At 36.1% G+C, this 16,016-nt stretch overlaps 1 protein-coding gene across 12 annotated transcripts in view; it reads left to right on the plus strand.

Moving 5' to 3' along the window:
* The window catches only part of LOC136832238 (recombining binding protein suppressor of hairless-like), a 385,818-nt gene that overhangs the window by 366,359 nt on the left and 3,443 nt on the right, over positions 1-16,016 (plus strand). For 8 of the 12 annotated variants that reach the window (XM_067093094.1, XM_067093098.1, XM_067093099.1 and 5 more), the window contains 8 exons: positions 2,067-2,108; positions 3,922-4,105; positions 5,334-5,453; positions 5,855-6,020; positions 6,665-6,839; positions 12,894-13,031; positions 14,596-14,849; positions 15,533-15,688. In XM_067093094.1, the coding sequence (XP_066949195.1) occupies positions 2,067-2,108; positions 3,922-4,105; positions 5,334-5,453; positions 5,855-6,020; positions 6,665-6,839; positions 12,894-13,031; positions 14,596-14,849; positions 15,533-15,688 (1,235 nt within the window). The remainder of the gene's footprint in view (positions 1-2,066; positions 2,109-3,921; positions 4,106-5,333; positions 5,454-5,854; positions 6,021-6,664; positions 6,840-12,893; positions 13,032-14,595; positions 14,850-15,532; positions 15,689-16,016) is intronic. The other 4 variants (XM_067093100.1, XM_067093101.1, XM_067093093.1 and 1 more) reach the window with 1 other exon arrangement.

Here is a 16,016-nt window from a genome sequence, read left to right on the forward strand (position 1 = left end):
TCTGCCGTATTTATATGAATACACAAATACAAACTTGTGTGTGTATATGTGAGTGTGCGCGTGTATGCATGCGCGCACGCGGCTTCTTCTAGTTTATATGAACACACAAAGTATAGAACATGCTCGAAGCATTCAGGAGGTCTGTCTTGTGTTAAGGAACTCTTACTCTCATTTTGAATGAATTAAAATTTACTTTATGGTGAGGTATGAACCTTATGTTCCTATGTATTAATCAATATTTTTTTTATATCATAATAAGAAGAATCTCATTTTTGGCCATAAGGCAAAATTTGAGACTTGATGAATGATTATTGAAGGCATTATCTTGGTGGTGTTCGGGAACGAGGATGTTGAGGGTGACTTAGAACTGAAGATGCTGATGTGGAGGTATTTTTCGGAAATAATTATGATGTTGATGTTGAGATAATTTTTGGTAGCAATTATGACGCTGATGTTGAGATAATTTTTCGGGAATGATTATGACGCTGATGTTGAGGTAATTTTTGGGGAATAATTATGATGCTGATGTTGAGGTAATTTGTGGCAATGATTCTGATGCTGATGTTGAAGTAATTCTTGGAAATAATTGTGATGCTGAAGTTCATGTTCCGGCTAATAATGATGTTCGAATTTAATGACGCTAATGGTAATATTATCAAAAGTGAATTTTGAAGATAAAAATAATGGCGTTGTTTCGGCTGATTTTTGAAAGACATATATTGAAGTATAAGTACCACGAAAATCCACATCTTATAGGTAAATAAAGTGTGTCCTTTTGTTGAGAAATAAGTAACGTATTTCAAACGACATACGACGACTTTCTGGAACATTCCCGTTAAAATGTACCTATTTATATGGTAGTACAAGTTGACATTTTTGGAAGTTAACCGTAATCATAAGTAAAGAATAATTCTTTTTATATAAATTTGGGCATGTATGTTTTCATTGCCTATTTCAAAGTTTTATTTTGTTCTCATTGTAATTTTTCCTTATTTCCTTGGGCCTCCTCTCTTTGAATTCTCTCTCTGACTCCCTCTCTCTCTCTCTCTCTCTCTCTCACACACACACACACACACACACGTATTTCATTTGATGATGATGATGATGATGATTATTATTATTATTATTATTATTATTATTATTATTATTATTATTATTATTATTATTATTAATGATGGTGTTGAGGTTATGTAGGGTGCTGCACTTGAAATAATTCTCAAATGAAATGTTGTGCGTTATGCTTCCTCGAATATTTATTCATTACCGAATCCGAGACAAATTTCGTACTTCACTTATGAAGCTTTTATATATATATATATTACTATTTCGATTATTAAACTCAATATTGGTGTGTTTTTCTTAATCCTTTTAAAACCTTTGTATGTAGTATCTATTTCCTTTTCTTTTTCTAATCTCGTTCTGCTTTTAATCATAGTTATATTCCACAAAAGATAACCTTTCAGAGAAAAAAAAAGCGCCTCCTTTTGTAATGCCAGCTGAGTTTTGTTTTTTCCTGAAAAAAAAAAAAGAAAGTGAAACTGATTAACATTGGCTTTGGCTGTCAATATGAATTCCAATATTTTCCTTACATGTTTGTCGCAGTGAGAATTTTTAAAAGTTTTATTATACCGCTTAGTGGCTTTTGCATTCGTTCATAATGTATATATTATGATGTTTTATATTATATATATACATATATATATATATATATATATATATATATATATATATATTTATATATATATATATATCTTCTGTATTCCTGAATCATTTGGTGGTATGTACAGTCAGGTAATATATATATATATATATATATATATATATATATATATATATATATATATATATACAGCTATAATGATGATTTTAACGCTTTCATGGAAAATAAGTGTCATGGAAAAGACAGGAACTCAGCCCACTACGAGAGGAGACCAGTACACTGACCAAAACGAAAAGAAAAAAGAAAAAGAAAAAAATGCTCTCTTGTTATAGTTAACCTCGGTAGAACAGAATATGACCTCTTTTGTTATGATTTCCTCTTCTTTGTTTTCTTTTCATATTCGCAGCGTGGCCCTCAGCAGATGTCAAGACTTACGGATTTCACAGATGTAAGCTACTACTACTACTACTACTGCTACTACTGCTAATGCTATTGCTATTGCTATTGCTATTACTGCAGCTGTGGTTACTACTTGTTGCACCTGCACAGCCTCTCTCTTGATAATGCTTCATGATTTAATGATTCTGTAGTTTTTCGTGATTTAATACTCTCTCTCTCTCTCTCTCTCTCTCTCTTTTATAGCATTGCCTCTTTATACTTATTGTTGGCACACGTCTTTTCTTTAGCTTCCGTTTCTAACATCTCATTCCATGTGGTTTGCATGTGCTTGCGTGTCACGTTCTTGCACTTGTTGGTTGCATGGTGCATCACTCATACGTGTATATATTGTCAAACACATTATCTCATTTCCATTTATTGTGTCAGTTTTTAATGTTCATCTGATATGCTTATATGTATTTCGCGAATAATTTTATTATTAACCTTATAAGGCATAGACAAATAATGGCTTCAGCTTTGTGTTGTTTCTTCAGCTAAGCAACTGTGTTCATGATATTTATTTTTGTCTGTAATTTTTATGTCTCTTGATAATTCCAAGGTCTTGTCATCAGTGACCCTGAGTTACAGACATCTGCCTTTTCAGTTCGTAATTGTTTGTTTTTTATCGTTAAGTTCTTTTTTAATATAAGAAAAGGAAAGACTTGAAACCTTTCTGAAATATGTAATTATAATTTTAGATAATTTATAAATGTATTTACTCGTCAAGTCGTAAGTATGTTTCCTTTAATGTATGCATATGGAAATATCTATATTGCTTCCTCGTTGAGTGACAGATATTCACTTTATATTGCTAATTATGTGAATGTTTTCTGGACGATATCATAAATCAGATATTTATTTCTTTGGTTAAATAATCGTATTTCCAGAGCGTAATTGCACCATAAACTTAAATTGGTAACTTGATTAAATAATCACAAGTGCACCGTAGAATGAGAACTTTGGTTTAAGTAGTCGTTTCCTGAGAATAAGATTGCACTTTAAATGAAAAGCATATTTTAAACAGCACTGTTTGCAAGATATAATTGATCTCAAAGATTGGAACACCAGTTTGAATGTTTGAATAACCGTATTTGTGAACCGTAATTTCCGATAAAACTGGATCCTTCTTGAAATCTAGAAGCCGTATTTTATTGCATAGGTGCAATTTTTAACTTATTAATGGTTTTAAGGAAACTATTTATTGCATTATCGATAAGTTGATAGTAATTTTTATGATTTTATTGGTAAAAGATTGACCTTTGACGGATCATAAAGTAATTTATTATTGCTCATTTCATAGGACCAAAGGTTGTTCTTATGTGGTATGCACATATACATATCTACACATGAATACCATATGTGGAGGGGATTGTGCATGAGGATGTGTAATGTACGTGTTTAAGGGAATACTTATAAATACGTTCATGAATGGGTGCATGTTTGCGGTTCATGTCAAATGATGTTCATGAAAGGCTTTGAAATTATGAATTTCCCATGCGATCTTTTGTTTCGGAATTACATGCTCAAGCCATAGATAACGATTTTAACGATTGATTTATATATTTAATGCTTCCAGTATACCTGGAGACGTTATTATTTCAAATACCGGATTCAGAATAAATAACATAACTTATATATTCTCTACTGGATAACGGCTTCATTGTTATTGAGTAAATATCGTTTTATTTCAGCATTACGTGTATTTTCCAAATATAATTGGATACCTTTATGGATACATTTTTGTTTTCAATTTCTGCACAAAAGAGGAAAACTGTATAGTTTAAAATTTTAGTGTTATTGTTATATCGCTCTTTCAATCACAGATCCTGGATCGGCGATGTTGGCGGGTTCTCTGACGCCCCCGGACAAGTTGAATGGGGAGGGGCATCAGGGCCCTCCCCACAACCACCACCACCACCCCCATGCCCTCATGCCAGTGATGCCCACGCTTCATACCCCGCCTTCGCCACTGCCTACTCCCTCGCCCCCAGTCTATGACAGATATGCGTAAGTGCAGAATGAGTCTGTATGACGATATTGTTACATTTTCAGAAAGGGTCTTCATTTTTAGATAACTAGATGACTTTTCAGTTTTTTCTTAATCAGCTGGGTTATCATACGGTGTCAGTTCTGAAATTGTTTCCTAAAAGAAGAGAATTGCCAAAAATGTAGCTTATCTTTCATTCGCTTATTATTTTTGTGGTTTCTCAAGTCGATCGTTTCACTTCTAAAGCTTCAGGATTTCACTTAATTCTGCTGGTCTCGTTTGCGTCCATTGCCGGAAGACTAGGCGCCCCAATGTTTTGTACAATAAGTAAAGCCTTTGCTTGATAGGGGCCTCTATTTAGCCACTTGTTAGTTTGTACAGTCACATGATAAATGATGAGAAAATCTGCATTCCGTGAGGTGGTCAAGATTGTAAGTTCTGAATGTGAGAAGTGTGCCACGGTTCAGAATAGAACAGTGTGTTAATGCGAGAATTAGTGCATCCCGCGTTATTCTTTTAGAATTCACCAATATGCTCTGGTGAATTACCGTCTGTTTGCCCACACCTCGAGCAACGTCCTCACACAGGGCGAAGAACGCCACAGCTGGCGGTACTGATATTTAATGACCCCTGCATCTGCAGAACAAGGTCACGACAGGTTTTGGTAACAAAAGAGATCTCCTGAACCCCATGCTGGGCCCTCAATTGACCCTCTCTTTGTATGTGGGTTTGTTGATGTCCGTTGGGTCACGCAGGGTCATCCAACACCTGTATGGTTACATATAATCTTTCCTCTCTCAGGTGGGAAGAGAAAGGACTGTATGCTGTAATTATTTGTCCAGCGAAGATTAGGAATTCGTGTGCACGTATTGTCTCTTCTTGCCTGGATATTTGGGGTGGGATAGGAGTTAGGAATCGTGGGCGAAACTGGGATTTCTCACGGAATATGGAACTGTGGGAAGAATTTATTATTTGAAGAGAATGGGGCATGAGAGACTGGCCACTGGTAGTAGTTATCTGTTTTAGAATGGCCATATAGGACCATCGGAGAAGGGTGGCCTAGAATGAATAGGAAGCACGAATTGCGTTATGTTTAATTATGATAATTAGTTTTCGGGGCCTTTTTCATTATAAGCGAAATGAAGGTTTCCTTCGTTTGGTCATGTGTATATTCTGTATTTTCCCGTTTTAGAAACTGGTTCATTTTTTTTATTTATGTGTATAATTAACATCTTTGATTTTCTTCAGGCCAAAAGACCAGCGTTTGACGCGAGAGGCCATGCAGCGATACCTGAGGGAGCGAGGTGACCAGATATTGGTCATCCTTCATGCCAAGGTTGCTCAGAAAAGCTACGGCAATGAAAAAAGGTACGTCGGTCTCTTTCTAATATTACATACATATATAATATACATGTATATATATATATTATATATATATGCATATATTTTTATATATACATATATATATATATATATATATATATATATATATATATATATATATATATATATATATATATATATATATATATATATATATATACTTTTATATTTGTGCAGTATATACGAATCATTTTTATATATATATATATATATATATATATATATATATAAATTAAAAATATATATATATAATATATATATATATATATATATATATATATATATATATATATATATAAAACTATCAATAACTTTATTGTCAACCAACCAACACCCCGCCATCCATCTATGATACACTACATCTCTCTTCCTCTCTCCGCCCTTAGGTTTTTTTGCCCTCCCCCGTGTATCTACCTGTACGGCGACGGTTGGCAGCGGAAGCGCCACGAGATGCAGAGGGCGGGCGCCTCCGAACAGGACTCCCAGCTATGTGCCTTCATAGGGATCGGAAACTCCGATCAAGATATGCAGCAGCTTGACCTCAACGGGAAGGTGAGAGAGAAGGCGCGCTTATTATTATTATTATTATTATTATTATTATTATTATTATTATTATTATTATTATTATTATTATTATTATTATTATTCAGCAGTAAGTCGTTGTATACACAGATATATACATAACACACAAACATATATATACATATATATAATATATTTATAAATACTGTATATGTACATGTATATATATATATGTGTGTGTGTGTGTGTGTATAATATACACACACATGAATATATATATATATATATATATATATATATATATATATATATATATATATATATATATATATATATATATATATATATATATACATACATACATACATACATACATACATACATACATACATACATACATACATACATACATACATACATACATATACATATAAATATATATATATATATATATATATATATACATATTCATATATATGTATGTAACCCTACAAATTTACCTTACCTAAAGAATATGAAACATATATATGTATGTAACCTTACAAAATTACCTTACCTAAAGAATATGAAACCCTCTAACCATACAGTAATTTTCATAGCAATCCGGAACACGACCCTTATTTTATACAACTCGTATGATTATTCATTCGCTTCTTCCCCCTTTCTCCTGACAGCACTATTGCGCGGCCAAGACGCTCTTCATCAGCGACTCGGACAAGCGGAAACACTTCATGCTGACCGTCAAGAAGTTCTGGGGCTCCGGGGCGGACATCGGCGTCTTCCACTCCCGCAGAATCAAAGTCATTTCGAAACCGTCCAAAAAGAAGCAGAGCCTCAAAAATGCCGACCGTGAGTCACTGTGGAAATGATGCTGAATTGCTTGGGCATTCCTTGTTCTCTTCTGGTTTCCCCCCTGGTGTTTTGTAGCTTTTGTCCTATAAAGATGCAAATTTCATATTTTCTAGCTACGGGGTGCAGATCGTTCCTTAAAAAAAAAAAAAGAAAACTGGTATTTCCTCATTCTTCTGCTTTTCCTCCAAGCTTGTAGCCTCCTTCTGTAAGAAGACATAATCAAGTGTTAATTGTTATCAGGTACCATTTCTTTTTCATTTCCTCCAGAATGAAAACAAAAATAATTTGGTCTCCTCTTCCGTTTCCTCTTTGAAGGAACGAATCCTTGCCTCTTATCAAGTAGGACCAACTGTTCTTAAATCTAGGCCGGTCTCCAGATAAGAGCGGTGGGTTACCTATGTTGCTGGCTGAATGAAATAGAAATGTATATATATATATATTTCCTTTTTGTCATTTCAGTATGTATGGGGTAGTTTGTATGTATCGTGAAAGAAACTGTTTCTACAGTAATAGATGGGGTGCATGTATTTAGAATATGTATATCTTATACATGTATAGGGTTGTGTTTTGCGTATAAATACAACGATGTTAACGTACATAATTGAATAATAATAGTATTATTGTAGATGGCCGTAAATTAATAATTTATATTTTCTGTAATGTGTGGATCTGACAATCGAGCGTTGGGATGCTTCGTAGCCAAGAGATTATGTAAACAAAATGCACTGGAGAGCAAAAGAAGTAAACAGCATTGTAGTACTGTAGTAAGCGTGTGGCTTGAGACTTGTGGTTTAAGAGAGATAATGACGGGAAGGTGTATGTGTGTGTGTGTGAGTATGTGTGTGTGTGTCTGTCTGTGTGTGCGTGTGTGTTTTATTGAGGGGCGAGGGGGGCGGGGGGAGGGAGACCAGGTGTACTGTTTTCCGCACCACAACAGTCTTTACAGCGAAAGATTTTTCGGAGGACTGATTGACAAAGGTCAGGACTTGAGCAGGTGTGGGAAGACAATGTTAGTGATCTCTTGCTATTTTGTTCATCTTCGCAGGTTTTTTCTTTTAGTAACATGAAGAGGCTTCATAGTTTATATCATGGTTGGTGTGTTCTCCGTATTAAACACTATTATAATTTAAAGTATAGTTGTTGAAATGTGGGTCCAAATATGCTTTTGTTTCTCGAAGCCAAGTGAGGATTTTTTGTTAAATTAAGTAAACCTGTTCGATTTCTTCTGGAGGGTAAATGGTGTATTTGCAACGTTGAAACGAGGCAAATCTGTAAGGTGAAAAAGTTCATTTAAATATAAAAACATTTTGATTTTTGTAGTATCAGTCGAATATTACAAAGTTTGAAACTTTTAATGTATACTAAAAATCATAATTTTAAAACAATTTTTATTATTGTTAACATTGTAAAAGTATGAAGTTTTCATGATTTCTTTTTGGAAGAAAATTGCAAATATTTTGCAAGTGATTTTTTATTCTTGTGAGAACTAAAGAGGAATTTATATGTTGAGCATTTACGGGTTGTTAAGAAACCTCCCCTCCCAAGCGAACTCTTTTGAATGGAAGCTGCAGGACCAACATGCGTGCGTGCGGGCACGCCTGTACGTGTGTGCGCCCTCTCCTCCTCCACCTCCTCCTGGAGCAATGCTCGGCGCCCTTGAATTATTATTACCAGTGTGTGTCGTTCGTGTGGTCAATTTGATCACTGCGGTTAACAGTGTGGTTCCTGCTTCATCCGCCTCCCACCCCCTCGCCCCCAACCCCCGTCCTTCTCCACGGGTACTGTCCATCCCGTCGATATGACGGAGATTCAAGATGGTGGTGGTTGCTATAGACTGTCTGTTGTTGCTGGCGCTTCACTTGCTCGCATCATTGCACCCGGTTGGGCCTGCGGAAGTCAGCAGCAAGATGCTCATGATGTCGCTCGCTGCTAGACTGCATCCTTTACTAACTTTTATTTTTAATGTTATGTGTTTTTATTGCCGTTATCTTTTGGCAGCTAGCTCAGTCTTTACGCCTTGGTTTTTCAGGTAATGTTTTGTTATTCCGACGTACATTGCATTTCGACTTTTGTTGATATGTCGTTCTTTCAGCCTCTCTTACGCTGCCAGGTTTAGGCCTACTGAATATTCTTCTGAAAACTGGTTTCATTTCATAAGCTGCGGCTTCATATACTTCACCTCCAAAGTTCCTGAGGGATTTCAGTCTTTTTAAGATTTTATTCAGTTTTCTCTGTGTTACCTTTGAACGTTCCTTCATTTCCATCTTTTTCAACAGGATCAACTCTTTTCGTGTCTTCCCACCTATTTAGTTATTACTTATGTAAATTTTTCCCCCCACAAGAGAGTGTTTGAATAGCTAGTTTTTTCCTCTGCCAATATTACGTTTCTTCTCAGTATCCTCTGATTTTTCCAACTTAATTTTTCCTACAACAACTTTCTGCCCGACTTCAGGTTCATTCAGCTTCTGATTTTTTTTCTGCCAACTTCACTATATTTATTAGGATTTCGTCTCTGAAGATTCTTTTACATCTTGTGTTTTCTTATCTATTTCCTTCCATCCTTTTTTATTTTCAGTTCCGAAATTCCACATACATACATACATACATACAGTATATATATATATATATATATATATATATATATATATATATATATATATATATATATATATATATATATATATATATATATATATATATATATATTATATATATATATATATATATATATATATATATATATATATATATATATATATATAAATATTTTGTGTGTGTACTCATCTGCAGAAGGCACAGAAGTTCCGTTTGTGCTAGTCACCGCAGGTGTACAAACTTCGATTTCCCTATAGTTCTTTCATTGTGTTTTGGAACTCTTTGTCATTCTTGTGTGTCGCATTTGAGTGGATGTATATTATCCCTTTCCTGTGTGTGCGCCTCTCTCTCTCTCTCTCTCTCTCTCTCTCTCTCTCTCTCTCTCTCTTGAAGACAGATCTGACACTTTGTTCTTACTTAGCTTTCGTTGGCTACGGCGAAGTGCAGCCATTTTTCAGAGCATTGTGGGTTTTCTTAATACTTGTAGGTTTGATGTAGTAGCGTTTTCGGCATGTCCTTGCGACGTTAGTGGAGGAAACCGTAAGTCCTTGAAAATAAACATGACTTCCTATAAGTACTCCTTAAATTACATGGCTACAACTTACCTCTACCACCCACACAGCCAGTTTTGTTGACTGTTGCCTAAGATTCACTTAAAGAGCCGATGACGTTGGCAAACCATTTCGTTTGGCGTTCTATTTTTTGCATCGGCTAAACGGTGTGATTTCGTTCCTGTAATGTACGCGATCAACTTTCATTACTAGGTTTTATCGTGCGACTGGTCTAACCCCACCCATAATTTATCCTGATGAAAAACAGTGTTGTCCATTGCCTCCGAGAATGTCTCCTGTCGCCCCTCCCCCCTGCCCCCAACCCTCCCTTTCCCCTTTATTTCAAGGAGAGGGACTCGACGGCACTGATTTCAGTTACAGTTGCTTACTAAAATGACTTCAATGGAGTCAATTTGTGAATAGTTTTTGTTGCTGTTAGATTACGCTGGCCTTGTATATGATTGCAAATTCAACAATATTTGCGTCAATTCGTTGAACTGCTGATTACTAAATCCCGTGGGGTCCGAGGCGCGTGTCTTCACGCGCACTCGCGCGTGCAGACTAATTCAGGTATATGCGTTTCGTCGTCTGTATGTGTCTCGTTTTTGAAGTAAAAAGGATCTCATAGTTAAACTTACAGGACGATTTATTGCTGGAAAGTGTTTCTTCAGCAGTCCCCCCCCCACCCATCCCCTCCTTCCGGCAGGCAACCCTGACTTCACCACCCTGTAATTTTTCCTCTACAATTTTCTAGTAGTAATGTTTTTGTATATACTACGTCACTCAGCACTCATCTATTTATAGCACGTTCATTTTCCTGCAGCCATTCGCTAGATGAAATACGAGGTGATAGAGAGTGTTATAAGATAAGGAAAAAATAGGAATTCCTTCTTCATCTTCACATCTGTTGTTGTCGTAAAATTTTGGGTGCTCATTTCGGGCTCATTTGAGCTTGCGTCATGGTTTCCTTATGTTCTTAGTGGTATATGGGTATAGTGCAAAGTCACTGAACGTCAAAGGTTTTTATTTTTATTTTATTTTACTGTGAGGAAGCTATGGCAGCCGAAGTAGCCTAATATTCAGAGTAAAAAGAGAGAAAACGCTGATTTAAATAGTGTGAATGGACTTCTGATTCAGGTAGATTAATATGTGCCGTTCTCCAGCTTCATTTTTTCCCCGTGACTAAAGACTAGAGACGATTGATTTGCGCAGCCATATCTCAGCTCAATGAGAGCGACCTTATTCGCGAAATTGTTTTCGAGAGAAATATTTGAGAAAGGTGGAATTGAGATTTTTGTTTACGAGATGGCCACCGCAAAGTCATCTAAATATCCGCATCTGACTCCGACAGATGGATTAGAGCTTCCTCTGAAAAAAAGGAAGCTACATAAAAAGAAAACAGAAACAGGTAGAGCGTTCCAGAACTTAATGTCAGAATTACGAAACTGATATCACTGATATTTTTCCTTCTGCTAAGCTCTTAAGAGTGATTTTATTGTTGAAATGGTTTTGTGATTGTGGCCATCCTTGTAAGCAGAGCATCGTTGTCGTTTACAACTAGATCCCCGACAGTAAAAGATAACAAAGCCATTCGTTCCCCGTTGATTCATCAAATCTCAAAGTGTTGACTTGCACTTTAATAAAACAACAATGAAGAAGCATTCCTGAAATGTACCGGACCACCAGACTCAGGTATCCTTAACTGGATAACGGCCGAGGAACATTGAAATCTGGACTTTTAACATCACACAGTCCAGTTATTCCCAAGAAGACGTTCTGACTGTGAAGAGAAATTTATTATCCATCTTGAATGAATCCTTAGTCGTGTTCTGTCATTTATTGTATTGGCAGGAATTATCAGCTTTGGTAACCGCTCGCCCACCTCTGTATCTTTGGCTCAAATAATGGAATAGGGTGTGAAGAAATTCAGTTGGAATTCTTGGTGCCTTCAGAAACACTCACTTTGTTTGGCAAGACCGTACAATTAAAAAAAAATGCCATGCTTTAAAAAAATCGATAACTCTCTTTGAGCCAATAAATCGCCCAAAGTAAGGTTGTGAAAGTTGTTAACAGTGTTATGAAACGAGTTGTATCCTACTCAAATAAAAAGAAAAACCCAGCCAGAGGAAGCTATGGTTGCTATAGGAGAAAACGTGAGGTACTTCGGAGTCATTTTTGTTTCTTTCATTTTTTGATGGTGTGTGGGCGTTTAGTTGCACCTGCGGCTGCCTTTTTTTTATATTAGCGATTAAGCGAAATTACGTTTCCTTCCCCTTCAAAATCTGGAAGGATTGAACTGGTAGCGGAGGAGCGGAAATGGGTATGCGATGCAAAAGTGATCTTTGCGGCGTAGTGTAATAAGGCTACTTTCTGCTCGACCACCTCCATCCAGTGTGTGGTGGAGTGCGTTCGTTAGCCTGTTAGGGTAGCAGGATGATGGAAGTGCACGTTACTGTGATAATGTCAGTAGATTGCGAGGTTAGGAAACTGAAAGTGGGGTGACAGTCAACCTCTTTCCCCCTTTTTGTGAGAATGTATATGTGAGAGAAAAGAGAGAGATTGTGTGTAGGTGTTTTCTGGGGGTAAAGAGAAGGTTATTGATGTTTAGTTACGTTGAATTATTCGTCGCCGGAGGGAAGGATCGTTATAGCATTAACATGATGGTGATTTGAGCACTGTTTGATCCTTTTCATGATCTAAATTCTCGCTTGGTTTTATATTTGATGTAGTATAACTTTGGGTTTTAAGAAGTAATTTCTTGTGTAATTTTGAATCTGATATATTACTGATACTATTAAATAACCGGGATGTAAAAACTAAAGTACCATCCCTACTACCTCTTACTGTTAACCTGATTGTGTTAACTACTAAAACCGAAATAATATTTCCATTGTTTCATCCACAGTGTGCATAGCGTCCGGTACAAAGGTGGCTCTCTTCAACAGACTGCGATCGCAGACGGTGTCCACCAGATACCTGCACGTCGAAAATGGCAACTTCCACGCCTCCTCCACGCAGTGGGGAGCTTTCACTATACACCTGCGTAAGTAGAAGAAAAACTGCTCCTTCCTTTTTCGGTTCTCTGGATAAAATCATTCGGCGCACCTGCTCTAAGCATAAGAGAAGCCATTTTTATCCTCTCTTGTTTTCGTCAGAACAAAGCCTTTCCTATACACCTGCATAAATATGAAGGAAGTCCCTTTTTCATTACGCTTTTATTAACTTTAATTTTTAAATTTCTGTCTAATTTGTAAGAGCCAGTCCGTGAGAGATTTCCCAAGAAAAACCTTGGTATTTGCAGCTTTCTTTAGTTGTGCAAGATACTTTTTGTGAAAAGGTTTGCTTTATGAAAACCTTGGTATTTTCACACTTAGATGTACTTTTTTTACCCGAAGACATTTCTCGGGGAAATAATGTTTCTAGATTTTTCGGTATACGAGAGCTTCTCTGTCTCTGCTAGTATTATAAAGAAATTCTTGGCACAAACTGTTAACTTTTTAACATCATTAAAGTATATAAGAGATTCCGATGGACCACCGGAAGTCATAATTGATTGATTGAAGAGCGGGATATAATTTTCACACCAATTCATTCCTTTTACGCATAGTAATTTGAGGTTTATTTCCAAGCATTGTTTGAAGAGAGAAAGATAGAAATAGGGAAGTTTAAATTGTTTAAATCAAGAGAGGGAGAGAAAACTAGCGATTTAGTTATAATTCCAGATTGTTAGAGATAGAGAAAGTGCGAAAGTGCACTACAACTAACTCCAAAGTTGACAGATCGAGAGAGAGAGAGAGACTGTGAATCTAGCTCTTAAATATTTATACAAGAGAGAAAGATAGAGACGTATAACTAAATGGCGGTAGATACGACGCAGATGTGTGTTCATTATGCAGGCGGCACTTATGTTTCTCGCTCCGATCTCTTGTATTTTTGAGGTGCCTCGCTTTGATTGACGTGCTTTATTTAAAAGGTACACTCCACTCGGCCACTTTTCTCATTGTACCTGGGACGTGGAAAATGAAAGAGATTAGTTGCTCATCGCCTAATTTTTATTTAATTTTTTTTAATCCGATCATAGTTATAATTACAATGTGGTTTACGTTAATCGTGAAGCGAGCATGGTTGTGCTCAGTCTTTAAAGGGACATGTTTTAGCTGGAAATAATGATAATGATATTAGTAATGTTTGCCTGACTAAAAATGATTGGAAAGGCGCTAATGGTTTTAGAGTATCGTTTTTAATGTTTGCCTATTTTTCTGTCTTGTACATATCACGAAAATAGTATGGTATATTGCAGCAAGACTGATGTATCAGTTACTGAAGAAATGTTATAAAGCACAGGCAACAAATTCACTTTATTCTTATTTGTAAATGTGATGCATTTACAAATACATTTTTATAAATAAATTTTCAATGGCTTCATTTTATTTATAAAATATTTATTTACTTGATTTTTATTGATACATTTTGATTAGCTACTATACTTTGTCACTACCACACTTTCATTAATAACCATTCATTGATTGCATTTAATTAATAGATATTTATTCGCTACTCTTTGTCCATAAATCCTTCACCGACTGATTCCCGACCTTCGTTTGCAGTTGACGACAACGAGAGCGAGAGCGAGGAATTCAACGTGCGAGACGGCTACATCCACTACGGGTCGACGGTGAAGCTGGTCTGTGCCGTGACGGGCATGGCCCTGCCCCGGCTCATCATCCGGAAGGTAGACAAACAGACTGCCCTCTTGGACGCCGACGATCCCGTCTCCCAGTTGCACAAGTGCGCCTTCTACATGAAAGACACCGAACGCATGTACCTTTGCCTCAGCCAAGAACGCATCATTCAGTTCCAGGTGAGGCAGCGTGAAAAATTAAATGGCTGTATTTAACATTGCAAAGGGGATGTGGGTTCTTCAGAATCAGGGGAAACATATTACACTGAACAGTTTCAGGCAGAGAATTGTGAAAAAAATTATTTTATATTTATAGCCAGAGTTTAAAAGGAGAGGTCACACACGAATCTTTCAAAATTTAACAAATTTTCCAGTTTCAGGTAATCAATGTATGTAAAAAAGTTCATAATTAGACTTGAAAAGGCGAGGTCACATAAATCGAGGATAATAAGATAGACCAAGCAATTCCAAATAAAAAAAATGAAAATATAATATTTATTTTTAAAGGAATTTCTCAACTAGTAGTAGAAAGAAAAAATTGTAATTTAAAAATGGTGGGCAAGAGCTTTCAGGAAAAACATCAGAAATAGATAATGGTTATAGTTCACTTATTTTTAGCCTTATTTTTACCAGTTTGCAATGAAAAGAACTGAAATAGTTTTGTAATGCATCTTTTCATTTTATAGTAATTGAAAGAAATTTCTGTTATGGAATCTTCAGCAGTTTCTCTTTGAATCGCTACTACTTATTTTTGATAGCAAGAAAGCAATGGTCTTCGAGTTAGTGCCTATGTGTGCTCTTTAATTGTATCGTGTGATAAGGGAAGGGAAACAGTCTTTTAATAATGTTTAATTTTCCCCCAGGCAACACCGTGCCCAAAAGAGCCCAACAAAGAAATGATAAACGACGGAGCCTCGTGGACCATCATCAGTACTGATAAGGCCGAGTATCAGTTTTACGAAGGCATGGGTCCTGTCCGCGCTCCTGTCACTCCAGTACCTATTGTCAACTCTCTGCATGTGAGTGGTGGAAGTTTTAGAATGTTCCTATAGCTCTTGATTTTTAATACAAATTGTGTTCCGACTAAATGTAAGTGTAGTGCTTGAGAAAGGTTTATTATTACAGTCCTTATTTTATTAATACTTCTTATAAAATATTTACACGAAATTACAGTGTAGTCATTGATGGAAGGTCAAAAATAGCCACTCTTAGGGGCAGATATCAATTGTTAATTCATGATTTCAAGTATATATATCAGTGAAAGACCCAGGATGTCCGTGCAGTCCTTAATATTTAGCATAAGACCTATTGTGAGCTCATCTCATATAATATTTTGTGATATAAGGT

The sequence above is a fragment of the Macrobrachium rosenbergii genome, chromosome 49, assembly GCF_040412425.1.
Source record: "Macrobrachium rosenbergii isolate ZJJX-2024 chromosome 49, ASM4041242v1, whole genome shotgun sequence".
NCBI lineage: Eukaryota > Metazoa > Arthropoda > Malacostraca > Decapoda > Palaemonidae > Macrobrachium > Macrobrachium rosenbergii.